Source organism: Dendrobium catenatum, unplaced genomic scaffold (genome assembly GCF_001605985.2).
Source record: "Dendrobium catenatum unplaced genomic scaffold, ASM160598v2 fragScaff_scaffold_853, whole genome shotgun sequence".
NCBI lineage: Eukaryota > Viridiplantae > Streptophyta > Magnoliopsida > Asparagales > Orchidaceae > Dendrobium > Dendrobium catenatum.
Window position 1 is genome coordinate 10,302,855 of NW_021319315.1, and position 24,855 is coordinate 10,327,709.

The 24,855-nt window shown below is 34.0% G+C and overlaps 1 protein-coding gene across 4 annotated transcripts in view; it reads right to left on the reverse strand.

Annotated features, from left to right (window-relative positions):
- The window catches only part of LOC110114722 (mediator of RNA polymerase II transcription subunit 9), a 58,890-nt gene that overhangs the window by 3,123 nt on the left and 30,912 nt on the right, over positions 1 to 24,855 (reverse strand). For all 4 annotated transcript variants that reach the window (XM_020847698.2, XM_020847697.2, XM_020847695.2 and 1 more), the window contains one exon: positions 17,167 to 17,430. In XM_020847698.2, coding sequence (XP_020703357.1) covers positions 17,167 to 17,376 — 210 coding nt within the window. In that variant the 5' untranslated portion in view covers positions 17,377 to 17,430. The remainder of the gene's footprint in view (positions 1 to 17,166; positions 17,431 to 24,855) is intronic.

Consider the following 24,855-nt stretch of genomic DNA (forward strand, 5'->3'; position numbering starts at 1 on the left):
TCTACCACTGACTTCCAAACCGACAGGAAGAGAACATCGAAGGAGGAGGCAAGGGAGTTCGGCCCTTGGTTAGTTAAGAGAAATTTCACTCCCTCTCTCTCTTTTTCTCTCTCTCTGGAGCAAAGGATCGTTGCTTGAGAGTGTTTCGGCTGGGAGGAATCGGGATAGGGAGAGGTTTGCGGCTTCAAGAAGAACGGACAAGGCAGAGGGTTCGGCTGGGTTCGGGTGGAGTTGGAGGGAGATAAGTCTGAGAAGTGTCGGATCTTCAGCGGCTTGGAGGCGTCTGGGGATCTCGACGGGTATAAAGAAGAGGTGGAGTTCGGGAATGAACAAGAGGAAGAGCGACAGGAGTTTGAGGCCTTTGTTCGCGTGGAGCAGCTAAGAATAAGGGTCTTCGGCTCTTATTTAACGACGCAAAAAGAGTACGATTCGACGAAATCCCTACATGAATCGCGGAGAAGCGACACCAGCGACGCTGAACAGTCAAGTAATGAGATTTCTTCCTCTTTCTTGATAGGATTACGTGGATTTTTGCTATTACTTAGGTCAACATAGAGTTATAAGGAATACATTGATTGAGAATTATAAGGGGCGACTGATTGGGACTGATGCAGACATCCAAATATGAAGATTTTTAAAGGAGGAGACGACGATCGACGACCGAGATCATTCCACCTTATCTTAACTTATTATTTGTAATTTTTATTTTTATAATGATTTTTTTTCTTTTTTACCCTTACTTAAGAGGGTCGTCCAATGTTAAGCCCTAGGGTCATATATATCTTGTTTTAGTTTCTTAAGGCTATATATAGAGGCCCTTGCTTATGTAATGTAATGATGAATTATTAAGAAAAGAAATTTTGTTTGCACTTGTTTTCTTTGGAGATAACTTGAGGTGATTTTCCTATGGGAGGGAAGTGGAGTTTCCACCAGCTGCAGGATGGGTCCAGGCTCGTGGCGTGAAGTCCCTTGGAGAAGGGAAACGTACTACTTGTCAGCTGCAGGATGTGTCCGAGCTCATGGTTGTATCTTTCTTTCCCTAAATTCTTTTCTCCTTCTCCCCTCTCTCCACCTCAAGCCGCCGGCCTAAGGCGCACCAAATTCCTTAATGCCGGCCACTAATCCTCCCTCACCCACCAACCTCAACATACCACCACATCTTCAAATCAATCCCTTAAAATCCACCTAACCACTGACCGATCTCCACCACCCCTAGCCAAGCCACCGGTTGTCATCCCCCTCCTTTGCCTCCAATTCTCCAATCTCCACTTGAATAATTTCCTTTCTTGCTTAACTTCTTTGGGAAAGTAATTTAATTTTAAATCAATTAATTCAAATTTGAAATTTGAAACCTTTCATAAAATAGAATCCTATTTTAGGAAAGTTTCTAAAATCAAATTTAAAATTAATTTGATTTGGATTGGACAATTAAGTCCCATCCTATTTAGTAAATCCCAATGAGGAAAGTGAATTCATCCATCCCTCCAAAATCCCTTGAATTTTAAATTTCAAATTTCAAACTCCTCTTAATCGCTTTCCTAAAATAGTTTCTTATTGATTAGGAAAGTTTCATAATTAAATTCAAATCATTATTTGAATTTAAAAACTTTCTTAATTGATGAATTACTTTAGAAAATTTCTTTCCTTTGAATAAAATCTGAAATAAGATTTTAAATCAGATTTCCAATCAATAATTAAAGTCATAGGTCCACATACATTGAACTTAGACTCCCTCTCTCTCCCCTCTTTGGCCGGCTCCCCTCCCCCTTCCCTATTTAATTAACTAGCTCATTAATATCCCCTCAATCAAGCCCTTAATTCCTCTATTCAAATCCAATTTGAGCATAAAGGAAGTTACCAAAATTATGAAATTTATTTTTGGAAACTTCCTAATTTGATTCCTATTTAAATTTTAAATTAAGAGAGGATTAATTACTTCTTTCCAAACTTAATTTATTATTTTAAGTAGGCATTAAATGCCTCTTTACCCCCCCCCCCTTCGTTCTACATAGGGGACTAATAAGTGTAGGACCAAGATACTGTTAAGATATACTGATTAACTATCTGAATGCTGATACCGACACTACTACAAACACTATACTGATATTGTGACAAACACTGAAATTATTTTCTATCATTAACATTATTTAATGTTATTGATCATGATAGTAATATTATTATTGGTATTAGTCATGTTGATTGTTATTGTTACTGTGACTGATGATGTAATGGATTAAGATCTGATGAACTATAGAATGATAAACTAATACTAATAATCAGCATAAACATTAATGCATATATTTTTTATATGATTTATAGCATACTATTCTATTTTATCTTGCATTGATTTCAACCATAAGATTATAGTTATTTGTTAGGTTGTGTTTATTACGTGATTTTGTATGTTTCAGGAAAGGGTAAGGATTCTATGATATGAGGCTCCGGATAAGACAAAAATGCAATCATGCTTTTTTATGTTATTCATTAGTCAGCTTTCGTTAAATGGTTAAAATTAATACGAATGTAATTCTTCCAATATAGATCCTCGAGTGTGACATCTAATATATTTACTTTTCTAGCCAAGTATCGAAAGCCCATCGTTTTATGTGACCAAACCATCTAAGGTGACTCTCTCTAATCTTATCTTCCACTGGAGCTACTCCAACCTTTTCACGTAAATGCTCGTTTTGTATCTTGTCTCTAAGAGTAAAGTCACTCATCCACCTAAGCATCCTCATCTTTGTAACACTTAATATTATGTTTCTTTTTTAATGGCCAACATTCTGCAATATAAAGCATTGCAAGTCTCACTACCATCTTATATAATTTTTCTTAAGTTTAAGGGGGACTTTTCTTTCACACAACAATCCTAATACATTCCTCCACTCAACCTGAATTCTGCTAATAATATCACCATCTATTTCACCATCACTCTTAACAATAGACCCAAAATATCTAAAATGTGTACTTTTATTAATGACATGATCGCCCAAAGTCACAATCCCCCCACTAGGTCTATTACTACTAAAATTAAACTCCATATATTCAATTTTAGATCTACTCAAATGAAAACCTTTAAACTTTAAGGTTGACCTCTATAATTTAAGTTTACCTTCAACTCCCTCTCTTGGTCTTATTAACAAAAAGAATATCATCCACAAAAAGCATACACCAAGATACTACATGCAAATGTCTAGAGAGAACATCCATGACTAAAGCAAAAACATATGGGCTTAAGGCTGATCCTTGATGTAATCCAACTGAAAGAGAAAAATACTTGATCAAACCACCTTGTGTTTAAATACAAATAACAGCTCCTGCATACATATCATTAATGACTTGAATATAAACAGTGTTAACTCCTTACTTTTCCATAACTCTCCATAACACTTCTCTTAGAGCTTTATCATATGCTTTCTATAAATAAAAATATATCATATGAAGATCATCCTTATTCTCTCTATAGTTCTCCATCAAATCTCTTAATAAATGTATAACTTCCATAATAGACCTATCCGGCATGAATCCAATTGATTTTGAGAAACATTAACATCACGTAGCAACCTAAGCTCCATGACTCTCTCCCATAGTTTTAGAGTATGACACATAACTTAATTCCTCTATAATTCGTCAATGTTGTGCGTCACATTTATTCTTAAAAATTGAAATCAACACACTCATTATGTACTAATCTGTCATCATTTTAATCTTCAAAATAATATTAAAAATTTTAGTAAGCGAAGAAATTCATTTATCTCCTAAGTATTTCCACACCTCTATTGGAATATCATCAGGTCCAATAGCTTTTCCACACTTCATTTTTCTTTAAAACCTCTTTAACTTTGGTTTTACTAATACATCAATAAAAAGAACAATCTTTATTTTTATTTAGTGTGCTAAGATCATTAAAGTCAATCATATTCTCACAATCTTCATTGTAAAGCTTAGCAAAACATCACATCCACCTTTGTTGAATATTCTCTTCTATAAAAAAAATGTATCTTCATCCTGAATGCATTTCACTTGAATTAAATCCTTACTACTATCTCTTTGTTTGAATAACTTATTTATATATATTTCGCCCTCCTTAGTATATATTCTATTATATAAATAATTAAAAACAAAAATATTTGCATCTAATATTACTTTCTTAGACTTTTTACAGGCCTCTTCATACTTATCCAAATTATCAAAAATTTTACATCTAAACTAATTTTTTTAACAATCTTCTAATTTTTGATATTTTCTTGCATATTTTGATTCTATCACTAACAATTTTTACTATTATAAGACTTTCTCTTTGATATTCCAAGCTCATCTTTTGCAACATTCTTAATATCACTAGCTACCTTTTTCTATATAACATTAACTTTCTTATGCACAAGACAATCTTAAGATCTAAAATCTTACTCTCAAAAATATTTTTGTTAATATTATTTAAATGTTCACATCTAATCTTAAAATAATGTTGTACTTTATTTTATATTTTCTGCCCTTTTATCTTTAAAGTCTAAAACTAATAAACGATATTGAGTATATAAATTCTCACTCGAAATAACTTAACAATCTAAATGATCTATTTTTCTTATAAGAAAATAATCAATTTATATTTTACTATATTCATTCTTATAAGTGATGAGATGCTCATCTCTTTTCATAAATAAGGTATTAGCAATATTATATAATCATAAGCTATAGAAAAATATAATATAGTCTTACTACCTTCATTAGTCGCTCCAAACTCATAGTCACCATGAATGCTTTTAAAATCAACAACTTCTTTACTAACATGTCTATTTAAATCTCTTCCAATAAAAACTTTCTTCAAGAAATTTTTTATATTAATTCTTTTAAGTCATTTCAAGAAGTTAATTTTGAACACATCAAAATCTACTCGATGAACATAAGCACTTACAATATTAATAATCTTAGCATCAACAATAATCTTTAAAGCTATAATTCTATCTCCAATTCTATTAATTTTTACAGCATTCTCTCCTTCGAATTTTTTTTATAATCAAATCTATATCATTTCAAATACGACTCCTACCAGAATCATAGTTTAAATCCTAAACTATCAATCTCCTTAGTCTTCTCTCCACCCAATTTAATTTCCTAAATGCATAGAATATTTAACTTCTTATGAATCATAATATTTATTAATTATATTAATTTGTCTGTAAGGAAACTTATATTTCAAGTTCTTATCATAATTTTAATTTCATGTACTAGCTTCTTTGCTCACATCATTCCATGTTGTGGGAACCCTTTGTCTATAAAATTATGGCCATCAGTTGCTAAATAAATTTATTAATATTATTCTCTTATTAATAAAACATATAATTGTTTCATCATATAGTTTAAGAAATAGAATATAACCATTTTTTAATATTGCTTAAATACACATGTTTAAACACGATTATAATAATATTAAATAAGCAATAACCTAACATTACTAATATTATTTAATAATGCATGTTAGATTGTATCAATTTTCTAATGTTTATCATACAAATAAATTTTTTGGTTTGTCCTCTCAAAAAAAGATAAATTTTATTGTATTTTAGTGAATTTTATGCATATTAAGTGACGATGAGAATTACCCACTGAGTTTACACTGTAGACTCAACCCATCCTCCTAATGTTTCAGGTAAGTTTTCAGTGCTTTAAAAATGGCTGAAAGAGAATAATTTGTTTATAGAAGGCGACGTGAAAATGACAACAAGTAATTTATGATTTGTGTATTAGTGGCTCTTCAGTTAATAGAAAAGTTTATGTTGAAGAGTTATTATTATATTGATGGAAATGTAATATCGTCCGACTTTTCATACCCGCCTTATTAAATCGAGCATCCGGGTCGGGTCGTTACAAAAGTGATATCAAAGCCCAATTAAGATCTAAATCATACTAAAAGAGCCATTAGGATGATTATTAATGATTGAAAATTTATGTAAAATGAATTATTTTATTGATAACATAAACCAAATTATCAGGAAGAGGTAGATGAAGTGGAAAGACCAGTGCCAAATGTTAATGTTAATCATGATGTACTGGCACAAATGATGACAGCTATGACTCAATTAATTCAAGACTCAAGAAATCAATCTTCATGAAGTAGCAGTGGTGGGGGAATGGTTATGTATAAGTATTTGAAATTGTTTCAGGATATGAGATTGCCATTATTCAAGGGAGTTGAGGGACCAATAGAAGTTGAAAATTGGTTACTAAGAATTGAAAAGATTTTAAAAGGAATGAATTGTCCATAGGAGAAGTTTTATTATCAACCTTCGTACTTAATAGAGAAGCTGAAAGGTGGTGGAGAGGTCTATATCAAGACAAATTTGAAGGAATCCCTGGCATGCAAATTAAGTGGAATGATTTTACTCAGGTATTCAGATATTGATTTGTAACTCCTTCTATGAAGAGGCTGATGCAGGATAGGTTTATGAGATTTGTACAAGGAGATAGGTCAGTTATGCCTTATGAGACTGAATTTACAACCTTAGCCAGATTTTCTCCTCAATTAATACATAATATGGAAGATAAATGCCACTGATTCTTAGCTGGATTGAAGGATGCAATTAGATAGCCTCTTGTTCCATTTGAGATTGAAGATTATTCAGTATTAGTGGAAAGGGCTAGAAGGATAGAATCGGACATGCAAAATACTCAAAGGAGACGCGATTTTCAAAAGAGGAAAAGTGATGAAGTTATGAGAGCCTCTCAGGATTCACATAGCAAATCACTTTCACAATGTGGGAAATTTAATTGGAAAAAGACAAAGTCTAGCAGCAATGACAGTTCAATTGTGAACAGTTGCAACAAGTATGGAAGACAGCATAAGGGAGAATGTTTATCTGGTACAAATACTTACTTCTGGTGTCATCAACCGGGTCATATAGCCAAGAACTGTCCTACTTGGGGCAAAACCAACAGGGGAGTCAAAGATAAATACTAGATCTCAGAGGAATGTTGGAAGACCAAGAACAATAGAATCAATTGCTTCTACTCTAGGAACAAGTCAAAGCCGACATAACACTGCCTAGAGTATATGCACTGACTCATAAGGATGCTAAGCATTCACCTGAAGTGACTACGGGTGATAAAAATGATAATTGAATATGTATTATGAAAATATTATTAAAGGAATAATGTATGTTTATGTTTCTTTATGTATGTAACTTTTATAGGTATGGTAATGATGCAAGAAAAATCTGTACGGATTTTTTTTTATACGGGAGCTTCACACTCCATTTCAGAGGAATTTGTTAAATTAGTTGGGCTGGATGTTTATGAGACAAGTGTAATTTTGAAAGTTTTAATGTCAAATGAATCGATTATGAATGTAAGAGGTGTATGTAAAGTAACTTTCAAAATAAATAAAAGAAAGTTTGAAGCCACAATGAAAATTTATCATTGCAAGAGTTTGAAATGATATTGGGAATGGATTGGTTATCAAGGCACTTTGTGATTATTGACTGCAACATAAAAATTGTAAAGTTTAATTTTCTTGGAGAAAAAGAGTTGAAATTCTTTGGAGAGAGAGAGTAGTTTCTTCAATGATAATCACCTATATGAACGCATACAAATTTATATCCAAAGGATGTTAGTATTTTCTTGCTCAAGTAAAGGATACAAATAAGAAAGTTAACGAGTTGAAAGATATACATGTAATCAAAAAGTATTCAGAAGTGTTTTTGGATAATTTGTCAGGATTATCACCAGAAAGAGAGATAAACTTAACTATTGAATTGATACCGAGTTCAGAACCAGTGGCAAGGGCACCTTATAGGATGACAATCAAAGAGTTACAGGAGCTGAAAAGTCAGTTACAGGAATTGCTAGATAAGGGGTTTACAGGCCAAGTTCCTCATCATGGGGAGCTCCAGTACTGTTTGTAAAGAAGAAAGATGGGAGATTCATAATGTGCATAGATTACAGAGAGCTGAATAAGCTTACTATTAAGAATAAATATCCATTGCCCATGATAGATGGTCTTTTTAATCAACTGGAAGGAGCTATAATTTTCTCTAAAATTGATTTGAGATCTGGATACCATCAATTACGGATTAAGGATGAAGATATAGCAAAGACAGCTTTCAGAATTAGATATGGCCAGTATGGGTTTGTAGTAATATCATTTGGAGTGACTAATGCACCGGCTGTATTTATGAATTTAATTAACAAAAATTTTAAGCCATTTATGAACATTTTTGTGATTGTATTTATATATGACATTCTAATTTATTCAAGAAATGAAGAGAGTCATTCCAGACATTTACAGGCAGTGTTGCAGACATTAAAGGAGAACAAGTTGAATGAAAAATTTTCAAAGTGTGAATTTTGATTGAGCAGTGTAACATTTCTTAGACGTGATTAGTGGTGAAGGTATTTCAATTGATCAGAATATAATTCAAGCTAAATCTGATTGGCCAAGGCCAACGACAGTTTCAGAGGTGAGGAGTTTTCTAGGACTTGCTGGTTACTACAAGAGGTTTGTAGAGGGGTTCTCTCATATTGCAATGTCGTTGTCCAGATTAACTCAGAAGGCAGTGAAATTTGAATGGAGTGAGCAGTGTGATAAAGCTTTTCAGAAATTAAAGAATTGTTTAATGACTGCCCCGATTTTAACAATTTCATCAGGTTCTGAAGGGTTCCAAATTTTTTGTGATGCTTCCTTAAGGGGACTTGGATGTGTATTGATGTAGTATGATAAAGTGGTGGCCTATGCTTCAAGGCAACTGAAATTCATGAAAGGAATTACCCCACTCATGATTTAGAATTGGTAGCTGTAGTTTATGCACTGAAAATATGGAGACATTACCCATATGGGGTCAGATGCGAAGTGTTTATAGATCATAAGTCTCAAGTACATTTTTCAATCAAAAAGAGCTTAATTTGAGACAAAGAAGGTGGTTAGAGTTCATTAAGGATTATGAGTTGGACATGCAGTATCATCCTGGAAAGGAAAATGTGGTTGCAGATACACTTAGCAGAAAAACTCTTAGAAATGCGAATTAGTTAATCACCCAGCAAGAACAGATAATCAGAGATATGAAAAAAAAGAGATTTCATTGGTCAATCAGAAAGAGACAATCAGCTGGTGATCCAATCTACTTTGAAAGATACAGTGCTCAATTCATTATCTCAAAATAAGAAATTTCAAGACATCATAAAGAAAGTGCAAGCTGGACAGTTATAGAACTTTGTTATGGATGTAGAAGGATTATTAAAGTATAAAGGTAGGATCTGTATTCCAAATGTTTGAAGCTTAAGAGGAGATATTACAGGAAGCTCACCTCTCAACATATGAAATTCACTCAAGCAGTACAAAGATGCATCAGGAACTTAGAGGGTTGTTTTGGTGGCCAAGATTAAAGAGGAGTGTTGTAGAATTTGTAGCAAAATGTATTCCCTGTCAGATGATCAAAGCAAAACATCAAAACCCAAGTGGGCAACTACAACCCTTACTTATACCTGAGTGGAAATGGGAGGACATTGCGATGGATTTTATGATTGGATTACCCAGGTCAAGGCAGAGTAGAGATGCAATATGGGTTGTTATTGACAGATTAACCAAGTCAACTCATTTCTTACCGATCAGGCAGACAGATTCAGTGGAGAAATTGGCAAAACTATATATTGATGAAATTGTGAGATTACATGGAATTCCAAAATTTATAGTTTCAAACAGAGATGCTCGTTTCACTTATAAATTGTCGAAGAAAATTCATGAAGCTATGGGTACTAGATTGAATTTTAGTATAGCATTTCATCCTCACACAAATGGGTAATCAAAAAGGACAATTCAGACTTTGGAGGATTTATTGAGGTTATGTGTTTTAGATTTTGGAGGAAATTAGGAGACTCATATATCGTTGATTGAATTTGCATAAAACAACAGTTTCTAATCTAATATTGAAATGGAACCCTACGAGGCTCTTTATGAAGAAAATGTATAACACCCTTGTGTTGGGTAGAAACTGGTGAAGGAAAGGTAATTGGAACTGAACTGTTAGATGAGGCTACTAACAAAATAAGATTGATTAGAGACAGACTAAAGACAGTTCAAGACAAGCAACGGAAGTATTATGATACAAAGCACCGACCAGTGAAATTTGAAGTAGGAGAGTTTGTATTCTTAAAAGTCAGCCCAATGAAAGATGTGCGAAGGTTTGGAAAAACAAGAAAATTGAGCCCAAGATTCATAGGTCCCTATGAAACATTGAGAGAATTGGAAATATGGCAAGGATTGGAAATATGGCATATAGATTGTATTTGCCATGACACATGCAAGGAATTCATAATGTATTTCACATATAAGTGCAAGGAAGTATGTCTCAGATGATTCAAAGAGAATCCAATCCAAATCAATTGACTTGCAGCCTGATTTGAAATATGTTGAGGAACCTGAACGAATACTAGACTACAATGTAAAATAGTTGAGGCATAGAGCAATACCTTTTTTGAAGATTTTGTGAAAGCATGGATCAGAAAGAGATGTCACTTGGGGGAAAAAAACAGAAATGAAAAGTCAATATCCTCATCTCTTTAACTAAGGTACGTTTCCTTCTACTTGATTTAATTTTGAGAACTAAATTTTATAAGGAAGGGACATTGTGATAACCGGTTTAGGCTGGGCCAATTCAACCGAACCTGCCAACCTTTTATTAATAGCCGCGACCCCAATAGAGGGGCCGACTTTACTATTCGCTAAACAGGGAGAGGAGCGGACGGTCGGCTGCGTGCTGGAGAGCGAGGTAAGTTCATTTTTTTCAAATTTTATCAATCGATCGCGTTAAAGGATGAGAATAATCAACTCCTTTTCATTCCCACGGTTAAAGGAGAGATAAATTTGGGAGAAGTTTAAACGAGCGAGAGGAACGAGGAAAAGAAGGAAAATGTTTGTTTTGCATTTTTTTGTATAAATTGTTTCCTAATTATTTATCTAATCATTAGAAACATTAAATAGAATATAAAAGAAGGAATCGAAGGCAAGGGGAAGGAATTTTGGGAGAGAAGGATTTAGGGATTTTGAGAAAATTCTCATTATCCTTTGTAAATGGCTCTTCTATTATAAAAAAAATTAATTCAATTTTGTTATGAAAGTACGTTTTTATAGAAGCTATATTTTTGTGAAAGTTATAAGAACTCGAAGTTGAGGTTGTTCCAAGGATCGAGGATTTGGAAGGATTAAAGTGGGTAATTATATGTATAAATTTTCATTGCAAATATGGAAGTAATAGTCCATAAAATTATTTAATTATTTTGGAGAATTTAAAATGTGTTGATTGCAAAAGATTGAAGCTTTAAGAATAAGAAAGTGTAAATATGTGAAAGAAACTAACTGGAAAGAAATTGGAAAGTGAAAATGAAAAGCATATATAAAGTAGGGATAAACCATAGATAATTATATATATATATATATATGTATGTGTGTATGTATGTATACAATTATAAGAATGTATAATGATAACAAAATGAATAAATCAAAGGAAAAGGGAAAAGGTTATGCATGCAAAGTGTATAGTAGTTCACCCCCGTATGGTACTGGCTGGGGAAGCAACGTACCCGTGCACGTTAAAAAGGAAAAGGTAATGGAAATAGAAAAGGAAATGGAAATGGTTGTACATTTTAATACATTTAGACGGTGCTCCTGTACGAATTAAAAAGGAAAAAAATATAGATTAAAGATTTTATAAATGAATATGATGGATTTTATATGATGGGATATATATGATAAGATATGTTTAAATGAAACAAATGAAAGGAAATGAATAAAGTAAAGCAAAAGTACACCAATGTAAAAGTAAATTTTATTGTATTTTAGTGAATTTTATGCATATTAAATGATGATGAGAATTACCCAATGAGTTTACACTATAAACTCAACCCATCCTCCGAATGTTTCAGAAGTTTTCAGTGCTTTAAAAATGGCTGAAAGAGAAGAATTTGTCTATAGAAGGCAGCGTGCAAATGACATCAGATAATTTATGATTTGTGTATTAGTAGCTCTTCAGTTAATAGAAAAGTTTATGTTTATGAGTTATTATTATATTGATGGAAATATAATATCTTCCGACTTTTCGTATCCGCCTCATTAGATCGAGCATTCAGGCAGGTCGTGATATATTAACCAAACAACAATAAAATAGCTTAATATATGTCATGCATTCAATTCTTTGGTGTGTAATTCAATCATCAAGTAGATGCAATAAACAATATTGGAATTTGGTTGTGCTCTATGGGTCCAAGACTTTCTCATCTATTGTATGCGGATGATGTGATCATCTTCTCAGAAACAAAAGTTAAGATGGTTAAGGAAGTAAAATCTGTTTTGCAGAAATTTTGTGGATGGTCAGGTCTTTGCATCAACTCCAACAAATCTAGCAAGATTTTTGGTAAGATGGTTAATAGAAGGTTGAAGAAATCAATTGCTCGAATCATGGGATTCAAGATTTCTAAAGAATTAACTTATCTTGGAATAAAATTAGCCACTAGAAGACTAGCTAAAGAAGATTTCCAATTTATCATTGACAAAGTATTGAAGATTACAAACATTTGGGGAGGAAGGCTTATTTCATTGGCAGGGAGGATCTTGTTGACTAAATCAATTCTTTTATCATACATCATATTTCATTGTACTAACTCTTTAGTTCCTAAGAGTGTGCTTGATGAAATTGATAAAATTTGCTGAAATTTTATCTGGAATAAATCTAATAGTAGAAATGGTATTCATTATGTCAATTGGAAATTAATGTGTTTACCAATGGCTTGTGGAGGAAGATGGCTTCACTCTTACTCTAGTATTGCTGGACCCTTGAGAGCAAAATTGGCTTGGAGATACATGGAAGACAGACTCATTGCTTCACAAAATTCTATTTCCGAAATATGGAAATATTCTGGATGGAAGAATGTCAAGGAGGACGGGATCTTCCTCATGGAAGATCTTATCTGATGGAGGTAGATCTCTTAAACCGTTCCTTAGATGGAATGTTGTCAATGGGGTTAACATTGATGTTTTCAATGACGCATGGATCTTAGACGAGAGTTTAAACAAATGGCCAACTTTTGTTATTCCATTTGATGATAACAGTTTTTCGGTTTCAAATTTCATCATTGATGGTAGATGGAATGAGGAAGCTATTAGAAACCTCATGGGGTTCTGATCTCATTAACTTAATTTCTCAAATTAAGATTAACACTGATTCATTGGAAGACAAGAGGGAGTTAATGCATCAATTGAGTGGCAAATCAATTTATGCTATGATAGTTGAAAAAACAGTTAATCTAACGGGCAGCAAAAAATTTTGGAGCTGGATTAAGAAAGCAAAGTTGAATCCAAGGGTGGAGACTTTTTGGTGGAGGATTTTCAATGCCGCCATTCTTACTAAGAAATTGCTGGTTTATAGAAGATTGCATAATTGTTGTCTTTTTCCAAGAGAATGTTTAGAAGATGAAGACTTAAATCATGTTGCGGCTAGATGCAAAAAACTGAAGGAAGTTTTTCTTCAAATTGAAAAGTGGTGCTTTCATATTCCTGCTTTTGATTCATTATTGGAATACAGTAACTAGTTGTCTAATCAATGCTCATTCATGGTCAATCTTTATTGCAATGTGGTTTTCTTTACTTGGAAATCTAGGAACAATTTGATTTATAATGGTAAAGAAGACAATTCCATGAGTACTGGTGCTAATGTAGTGAGCTATTCATCAACTATGGCTCAAAGCTCTATTAATTTCTTGGGTAAATGGGATGCCAACCAGCCGTCAAGGCTGTCCAATATCCATTGGTATCCCCCTCCACCCGATTGGCTTAAGGTCAATGTGGATGCATCTCTTCTACCTTCTTATAAAGCTAGAATTGGAGGTGTCGTTCGTGATCACTAAGGTAGATTTCTATCATGGTTTAAAATTGCGTAATTTGAGGCTCGCCTTGAGGCCCGCCTTTGCGCAATTCCAGTAAAAAATGCCTCGATGCTTACGCCTCGAGTTTTTTTTATGAGCCTCGCGCCTCAACTTGGTTGAGGCCCGCCTCGCCTCACGCTATTTATATTAAAACTTACATAAATCTTAAAGTAACCCGACATTGGACTCTATAGGAGAGGAGGAAGGGGAGAGAGCAATTCACCATAATGATGATTCTAATGAAGAACCCCTTAGTGATGACAGTGCTGATGACTTATGAGTTCTTAATTCTTATGTGATATGTCATTGCAATTTTTTTTTTTGAAAATCGGAATTATATGTTAATGAAAAGAATACTGGGATTTCGGAAAGATAGAATTTTGAGTTGAACTATATTTCATGTTGTCTTATTATTGAGATATTTTGATTTCACTTCATATCTTATGCTTTTATGTTTTATATTATTCACTCATTAGTATATAACAAATTTATCATTTTATGTTTACGCAATTTTTTGATTTTGAGGCTTACGTCTCGCCTCACGAATCAAAAACGCCTCAATACCCGAACACGCAATTTTAAACATTGATTTCTATTGGCCTTTGGCAAACCGTATGTTCGTTGGGATATTTCTACTATGGAGCTTCCTGCTACTCATTCAATAAAGGAAGTGATCAAGGATTGGATGTTCAAATATAAGGGCATTATTAGGCATTATTATTGAAGGAGACAATGCTAAGGTGATGAGGTTCTTGCAAAATTCAAAACAATCCTCAAAATATGGTAACATTCAACCTTTTGAAGGGTTTCTTCAATATGTTTTTAATTTTGTTGATAGAAAATGTAATAAGTTAGCAGATTTATGTGTTAACTATGAGATTATGAGTTATTTTATTTGGGAAGATGTTACCATGGATAAGATTCCTCCTCTCTTTATGTCTATACTAAAGGAAGAATCTAGTATGGTGAGTCCTTAGTTTGTTCCTTTTTTTTCCTTATTAATGCAATTTTATGCATTTTCTTCAAAAAAAAAAAAAAGATGTAAGAAAAACCTTTCACAATTAGAAGTTGTTTCAATAGCTTTAACACCACTAACAACAACATCAAGCCTTTATCCCACTACGTGGGGTCGGCTACATGAATCCTTTTTCTCCATTCCCTAAACCCTAAGCTTTAACACCACTACCAGAACAAAAAAAAGAAAAGCTCCCACTAGGATGGTAAAAGAAGTCTAAAATCAGACCATAACTACTTGGGATAATATGCGCACGTGAAGCTGATAAATTTAGGTTTCGTTTGAGGTCATTTTCTTACTGTTTTCTAGAACAACTTTCAATTGTAAATTTTTTTGAAAACAATAAAAAAGCGGTGGCCAAAAGTTGTCCCAAATGAAGCTATAGATGTATAAACAAAGAAAATCTCACGAACCCAGTAAATCTAACTGTAAAATAAAAGATCAGCTCCATCACAGAATAATTAACTTTAATTACATGAATTACTAGTATAGAAAAAATGTAAATTTTAAAGAAAAACTGCTTGTATCTTTGAGATCAGTAACGAAAAAGTTTCAAAGAAAATGCTAATGCCCATAAAATCAATACATGCACAGATAATACCTATTCAAAGAACATTTAATCGTAAATCATGTGAATGTTAAAAACTAATTACGATTTTGATTTTCCAAGAACTTAATAGACATAAAAACAACTTTTAATTGTGATCAATTTGTCAGATTTTCAATATGAATGCATATGCACAACAATTTTCAAACCTCAGAGTATTTGCTCCTAGGAGCATAAACTCTACTCATCAAACATGTACAAAATACAAAAAAAAATAAACAACAAGGCCGTTACAAAAGAACACTGCAGGATCATTTATATAGAAGTTATTACCAAAATCTACTATAAGAATTATTCATTAGTCTGATCTTAACTAGTTGAAGTTAGCCTTATCTAAACGCTAATTGTAATTCCATCGTAACTTGCAGCAATGTTACCCTGCAACTACTCATTTATCATCATAATCCTCCCATCGCTTCCAAATTAGTTATACATGCTAATCTTAGTGGTACTTCTTTGATTCTCCATGTTCATGCCCAAATCACCCAGAGTTTAGTTTTCACACTTATATTCAACATGTGCTCCCATCATCTATATTAACATTATTTCTTATTCATTTTTAATTTAATTCTTCCTAATTTTACCACAAATTCATCTTAATAATTTCCTTATCGCCACACTAACTTGGCTAGCATGTTTATCACAAAAAACTCCACTTCTGAGGAATTTCTCCATTTTAGCCACCGAACCTTAGCTATAGAAGTTAAAACCTTATCCAATCTTACACTATTATGTATGACAGATCTAAGATACTCAACCTACCACACCTAAGTATCAATTTATCTTCCAACAATATCGAATAATATTTGTTAAAACTGCATCCACTACAAATCCTTAGCAGTTCATCGTATTTAAACATTTCATCTATTGCTCTAAGCCACTAGTTTTTTACTTATTTAATCAAGAGTCACATATGCCAATTTTGAAAAGCATTCATATTGGCATCTGATTTTAAATATCCTTTTGCACTTCAAAACCAATAAAGAATATATGGATTCCATATTGATCCTAAATATATAAAACATATTAAATATAGATATCACTTTATATATAATGAATTTCTTTTAAGAAAGTAACAGCAAATTAGATGTACCAATTTGATGTCAATCTTTTATACTTCTATTCTCAAAATGGGTGCAGATAATAGAGTATAAAGCTTATAATATCTAACAGCACAAATTTTATCAGCCTCTATAATAGGTCAGTACCACCTCTAAAGGATTCCTAGCATTACTAGATTTACAAAACTTCTTTCGTGCTATGAAAAAAAAAAGCATTTCCACCTATAATTGAGATTTAATAATTAATTAAAAATCTTATTAGCTATTGATCAAGAATAATTAGAGATTTATTAAAGCATTAATTAAGATAATCGATCTTTATTATTGTTCAATCATAATAGTTTGGCCTATAATTTTATTAATTATTAGTTAGAATAATTAATGAACTATTAATTAGTCTATTAAGAATTAAGTTGATTTAATTAAGAGTTTCTTAATATTTAAATATAAAACAAATCCAAAAATAACCTAAAATTTAAATCAGTTTCAAGGACAACCAACAACATGAAATTAGATGAATATCTTATAATTTGCATAAAGCTTGACATCTATATTGCTCGGAAAAGAAAACATACATGAAGAAGATGGAAATGAGAAGCCAGTGACTGATGGTGATTGTGGTCTTGATGTTCTTGATGTTGCTGTTGAAGTTGTTGGGGCAAAAGATGTTGTTGCTGCTGTTGTTGTTGTTGGTAATATTGAGCTTGGAGGGAGCTATGATCATGAGGAATTGTGTTTTGTGTTGGAACCATCATCCAACTCCCTAAGCCAAAATGGTGATCCATCTTTGATTCTATCCAATTGATCCAGGAGTAGAATAAAAAGTACGATGCGCACACCTATAATTAGGTTAACCACATTAATGTATGATAAAAAACATGGTAAAAACTACATGTAATAGAAAAAAGTGGATACAAATTCCTATGTGAATGGTATAGATATAAGCAAAAATGGCAACAAAAATTATAAAGCATCATATAATCTAACATAATGAAGAAGAAAAAAAACATCCTTCTTGATCCGAAGTTTTAATGAGAAACTTTAAGAACTAATCCAACAAACAATCATAAAATTTAAGTCAACACTAACAAATGAATTTAATTTTGAATTTTATAATGCCTAAAGTGCTTCGCAAAAGTGATACACCACGAGTTCACCCAATCATAGTGACAAGTAGGAAATGGTTTGTTAGGATGTCATTTTTAAGTGACATGCCATAACATAACCATATTGTGCTGAAAAGCAAGCAAAGTTTGGCAAATCTAATACCCATAAGGTTTCTAATTCTAAGACTAAGATAATAACTAAGATTATATTTATTACACGAAATTTTAGGAATTAAAGTGAAAAGAAGAGAATTGGTAACATAATGATTAGTAGAAAAAATATTCCTTCTTTAAAAGAAACTAAATGAAAAAGGGGGAAATTCAAAGGCCTTGGGGAAGTTTATAAGTTATTGTATGTTAGAAAAATTAACAATAAGAATGGAGTTGAGATATTAATGGATAAACAGTTTAAGGATATGTAATGCTTAAGCCCCTCAACATGGTTAGAATATAGCATAAAAATCAATATTTCTAAGAGATGAACAAATTCTTGCAATGTATACTTAGAAGAAATGATATTTATTGGAGGCAACTTAAATATACAAAATAGATTCTAGTAGGTTGAGCTCTGAGAGAAGGATTAAACATACGAATAGATTCTAGTAGGATGAGCATGAAATAAAAAGATAGAAATGCAATGGAAGAAGCTATGCTTGATTTTAAAGTAACCTATAATCTTACAATATCAAATACATCAACAAATAAGAGAAATATTCAATTGCTTAGAAAGTGGAGTCACAAAATCAAAAACTTATTTTTGTTTGAAATGAATGAAAATATTTTTGCAAAGGTTGTGAGGTGATTCCAAGAGAAAGATTAACCAAACAACATAAAGTAAAACAATCAAGAAAAATAATTATCCTAAAATAGGTGATAGAATTTGAAAGATGGAATTGTTGGACTTTCAAAATAGGTTGTTAAAAGAGTTAAATTTGAATTCTTTAGTTGAAGCAAATCTTGTGTGGGTTATAATGGCTAGTTCCCTTCGAAGCATAAATGCCAACATGAGACACAGCATGACTGCATGATGTAATTATGAAAAGTATGATACAACACGTCATGAACACAATATTCTATTTTATTTTCTATTAATATAACATTTTTTAACTAAAACACTAAATGCAAGTACTTTCTATGGCAAACATACCGGTCCATAATAAAGTATAGTATCAAATAATTTTCATAAAAAACTGAACAATAACAAATGAAAAATAAATATTGCTAATCACAATAAAATTTCAAAACTTTATCAATTACACTAGTTGTAATTTGTAACGATAGACCAACATTAACAACCATTAATCATCATACATATTTTTTCAATATCAATATTGTTGACAAAATGTCAAAAATCCATACAAAAGTTGCATTGATGTTGGCTTCAAAATAATCAAACAAACATATTGATGATATGTCATTAATTGAAGCTAACACAACCAGCATCATGATCATCATCGCCAGTACCACATGTGCCCTCTTCAATAGTACTTTCACTTTCATCAAGAAAAAAAGATGCCCAAAGTTGGCCCATCAAGAGAGAGATTAGAAACATCAAACATTCCAATGCATACATTGTCGTTAATGTTATCTTCACTAATATCTAATAACTTGTCTCTCTTTGAGTATATTTTGGGCTCCTCTTAGATAGACAGGTGAATATTTACAAATATTGAATCATCATCTCTTTAAGGAGTGATCTTGTTTCTCTCAATTGAATTGATTAAATAATATATATTTTAATTTCTTTTGCAACCAGATGAAGAACATGATTGAGTTAAAAATTTTAGAATCAAACATTATAGTCATGGGGAACTAGCACCATAAATCATTTACCAAGCATTTACATTCATGATGCCTCTCTAAGCAATTGGGTTATGATTGGAAAAAGCGCCAATAAGTCCAACATAGTTAGCAAACTCCAAATTCTACATCACTTTATCATTAATTTTTTCAAAAAGCATTTCAAGCATTTGTTTATGTCAATTGATATCTTCAAGTCTTTATGTAAAGCAACAAGATTTGGAGATTCATTAGACAAGCATGGCTTTAGTACCAAAGAATCGAATGCAAATAATAATTAAAACTTTGATTATTAATAACTAACAATTAATAACATAAGATTAATTAAAGGTTATCTTGGATTAAGGGAGTTGGTTAAGCAATGGAGTGTTGCTTTTTTTCCATCTTCGCTTGAAAACGACACAAAAGTGGAGTCCCCATTATGCACTTCCTTCATGATTCCAATTGTCTTCAACTTTTCAATTATTCCCTTCATGATTCCTATTGTCTTCAACTTTTCAATCATAAAATCCCGCATATCATATATAAGGTGGAGACAAAGCTTGTCTGTATCAATTACACTTAACATCTCATATATCGTCATTGTAACAGACATAACATGACGCAGGAGCTGCTGCTATCTAAACATGAAATAAATCATGTATTCATAAAGAACCCATACCGGCCATTAACAGGCTTCCGGTTCTATTACTTGCTGCTGGTTCGGTTCGGTTCAGGCTTTCTTGCTGCTGGGTCTAGTGTTAGTTATCTTAATAATGTCTATATATAGAGTCCATGTCTTAGAGGGAGGGTAGAGAGTCTGTAAGCAGAAATTCTGCATTTTACTTTGGATGGAGGGCTGTAACCTGGCGTGGCAAACTAGGGGGTGAATCTGCCGCATTAATAAAGCTAAGTTCCTTTTTGTTTTCTTTTCTATAATCTGTCTGTTTGTGTCTTGAATTGATCTTTCTCTATCTCTGTAAATCGTTTGACACCTATTTAATCCATACCGGTGTCAATTGGTATCAGAGCAATCCTGTTCAAGAATTCTTCCTAGAATTTCTTCTCCTGTTGCTATTTTTGATTTCAGGTGGCTGTGGAGAGTTGGTGGTACATCTCATCCCCAGATTTTCCTGTGTTAAGATTTCCGGTTGCTGTAGAGACCCGACTGTCCCTCTCTTCAGCAGATTGTCCATTCCAGTTTACCAGAAACCATGCCGCCAAGAAAAGGGATTTCAAGAAACACCTAAGAATAAACAATTGAAGAACTACGAAGGGAAATCAAAAGATTACAAGATAGGTTGGCTGCGATGGAGGTCAGTCAACAAGGAGAAATGCCACAAGAAACTGAAGAACCGCATCCGGAAGAAGTTGATGAGAACCCTTTCCATCATGAGGGTTCAAGCAGAGAAGATGACGTCCCGTTGAGATATCTTCAGCGGGAACCAAGAAGACATGCGCATGATTACGACATACGACTTGATCTTCCATAATTCAAAGGACGGTTGTATCCAGACGAATTCATCAATTGGTTACACACCATTGAACGAATTCTTGATTATAAAGAAATCTCGCAAGAACACATTGCCAAACTTGTCGCCATCAAACTCAAAGGAAATGCTTCGCTATAGTGGGAAAATCTTAAGCGATCTCGTCAGAGAGAAGGTAAATCAAGAATCACCACGTGGGCAAAGATGACCAAAGAATTCAAAAGTTCTTACCCATACACTATTGCCAAGATATATTTCTCCGTCTACACAATCTACAACAGCACAAACTTTCAGTAGAAGAATATGCTGCTAAATTTGAACAATTGGGTCTCAAATGCCAATTGGAGGAACCGGAAGAAAACACCATTGCGAGATTCTTGGGTGGACTCAATTCGTCCATCTCCAACATTGTCCACCTCCAACCATATTGGACATTATCCGATGTCATTAACATTTCTTTGAAGGTAGAGAAACAATTGAAGCAAGGAAAACGACGAATGCCCACTGGAGAGCAGCTGACCGGAACACACCCCACGAGCAGTAAGGTACCGGAGAGAAGAAATGTGACACCGTACCCACCAAACGTGGGCACTAGCTTGGCCTGTCCTCAGCTGGCCACAAACAACCTGCTCACCAACTATTTTCCGGCAAGAAGATGTTTCAAGTGCCATGGATTTGGTCACATGGCGGCTAATTGCCCTACGAGGCGATTCGTCACCCTGATGGAAGAAATGCAGATGGATGAAGATTCCGATGAAGGAGATGCAACCCAATCACAAGAGATGGAGCAAGTTATAGCGACTGATGAAGGAGAACTTCTAGTCATCAGACGACTGCTAAATACTCAATACGAACCTGACCATAAATGGTTGAGGCATAACATTTCAGGACCAGATGCACCATCCAAGGCAAAGTTTGTAATCTTATCATAGACAGTGGTAGCTGTGAAAATGTGGTCTCCTCTTTAATGATGAAAAATTACAATTGGCCACACAACCACATCCTCAACCTTATAAGGTCGCATGGTTAAAGAAAGGCAATGAAATTGAGGTCAACCGCCAGTGCTTGGTTCGGTTCTCTATGGGCAAAGATTTTCAAGAACAAGTTCTATGTGACGTGGTGCCTATGGATGCATGCCACCTACTGGTAGGACGACCATGGAAACTCGACCGAAAAACAATCCATAATGGGTTTCACAACACCTATTCTTTTCAAAACAGTGGCTTAACATTGGTACTCACACCTTACAATGACAAACAAGACAAGAAGCCACCTACTCAATAAGATGAGCTTCCGCAATTGGCGTCCAAGACCAAACCACCCTACCTCTTTACTCAGGCCCTCAAAATCGAGTAGCATGGCTTAGTTTTGTTACTACTAGTCGAGAACAAGGTACAAAAACAGCATACCCCAGAAATCCAGCCTCTTCTGCAAGAATTCCATCAAGTCTTTCTGAAGGAACTTACAAAAGGGGTAACACCCATGCAAGAAGTTCAACATGCCATCGACTTCATACCAGGATCTGTCATTCCAAATAGAACGACGTACAGAATATCCCCTAAAAGCTACGAGGAGCTACAAAGACAAGTAGAAGAACTGATTTCTGCAGGGTTTGTCAGACCCAGTGCCAGCCCCTGCGTCGTTCCCGCTCTCCTTGTACCCAAGAAAGACGGCACCTGGCAAATGTGCATTAATAGCCGAACTATAAATAAGTTCACCATCAAGTACAGGTTTCCCATTCCATGCGTAGATGATTTATTTGACCAATTAAGCGGTGCCTGCATTTTTTCCAAAATAGATCTCAGAAGCGGGTACCATCAAATCAGAATGAGGCCAGGTGACGAGTGGAAAACAGCTTTTAAAACAAGGGATAACTTATATGAGTGGATCGTTATGCCCTTCGGATTATCCAACACGCTGAGTACCTTCATGCGTCTCATGAATCAGGTTTTTCGTTCCTACCTAAATAAATTCCTTGTTATTTACTTTGATGACATTTTGATTTACACCCAAAATAAGGAAGAACATTTACAGCATCTAAAACAAGTTTTTTCAAGTTTTTCAAGTACTATTGGAGCAACGACTATTCGCTAACACTACCAAATGTGAATTCCTAGCGGACACTATCAAGTTTTTAGGTTTTGTCATCTCTCCAGCAGGACTTGAAATGGATTTTGACAAGGTTAAAACCATTCGCGAGTGGCCAACTCCAACTTCCATAAATGACATTTGACGGTTCCACGGTTTGGCATCTTTTTACTGACGATTCATTCAGAACTTTAGCACGGTTGCCGCTCCTCTTACCGAAATCATCAAAAGACCACAATTTGAATGGACCAAAGAAGCGTAAGAAAGTTTCAATCGACTCAAAGATCTTATGCAGACGGCCCATGTCCTCACACTGTCAAACTTTTCAAAAGTCTTTGAAGTTGAATGTGATGCATCGCACAATGGAATTGGAGCTGTGTTAAGCCAGGAAGGACATCCAGTGGCCTATTTTAACGAAAAACTAAATGAATCCCGCCAAAAGTACTCTACATACGACAAAGAATTCTACGCCATTGTTAGAGCACTACAATATTGGAGCCACTACTTACTTGGTCAATAATTTATTCTTTTTACATATCATCAGTCCCTTAAGCACCTTCAGTACCAAAGAAAGCTTAACACCAGACATGCCAAGTGGGTTGAGTATTTATCATCTTTTCATTATTCATTAAAATATAAATCGGGAACCACTAATCAAGTGGCAGATGCCCTGAGCCGATGATACATGTTACTCAACACCATATAGATAAAGACCGTTGGTTTTGAAGTTGTTAAAGACCTATATGCAAAGGATCCTGATTTTTCAAAAATTTGGCAACAATGCTTGTTTAAACCATACAAAAGTTTTCACATACAACAAGAGTATCTGTTCAAGGGTAATAAGCTATGTATACCACAAGGATCTTTGCGTGAAGCCATAATTTTTTAAAACCATAATGGCGGTTTGGCAGGGCATTTTGGGAGAGACAAAACTCTTGCCATGATTCAAGAAAATTTCTATTGGCCATCACTTGAAAAGGATGTAACCCGACATATTAAGAGATGCCACATTTGCAAAATGGCTAATACTACACAACACAATACCATTCTATACCTACCTTTACCTATACCCGAGTCACCTTGGATAGAAGTTAGCATGGATTTCGTTTTGAGACTTCCTGTTACTCAACGAAAAAAGGACTCCATTATGATAGTGGTCGACCGATTTTCAAAAATGGCACATTTTATACCAATGCACAAAACTTCAGACGCCTCCCATATCGCTAGACTCTACTTCCATGAAGTGGTGCGATTACATGGCATACCAAAAACAATCACTTCTGATAGAGATGTTAAATTCTTTAGCCATTTTTGGAGAACTTTGTGGTCGAAATTAGGCACCAAGCTACAATTCAGTACCACAGCTCATCTGCAAACGGATGGCCAAACCGAATCCGTTAATAGAAGTCTTGGAAACCTCCTACGGTGTTTTGTTGGGAAAAGCATTCAATCATGGGGTGAGATTTTGGGACAAGTGGAATTCACTTACAATAAGTCTCGAAATCAAACTACAGGGCGAAGTCCATTTGAAATTGTAAATGGACAAAACCACACGGGACCCCTTGAACTAACACTTCTTTCTTCTACAGCTCACAGTTTGGATGCTGCTACACGTGTCAAGGAAATCCAACAACTTCACAAACAGATCCAACAGCATATTCAAAAACAAATACCAAATATCAAAAGCAAGCAAATAAATCAAGGCGGAGCGAACATTTCAAGGAAGGAGATCTCGTTTGGATCAGGCTAAGCAAGGAGAGGTTTCCCAACAGAAGATACAACAAGCTTCAACCTAAAGCAA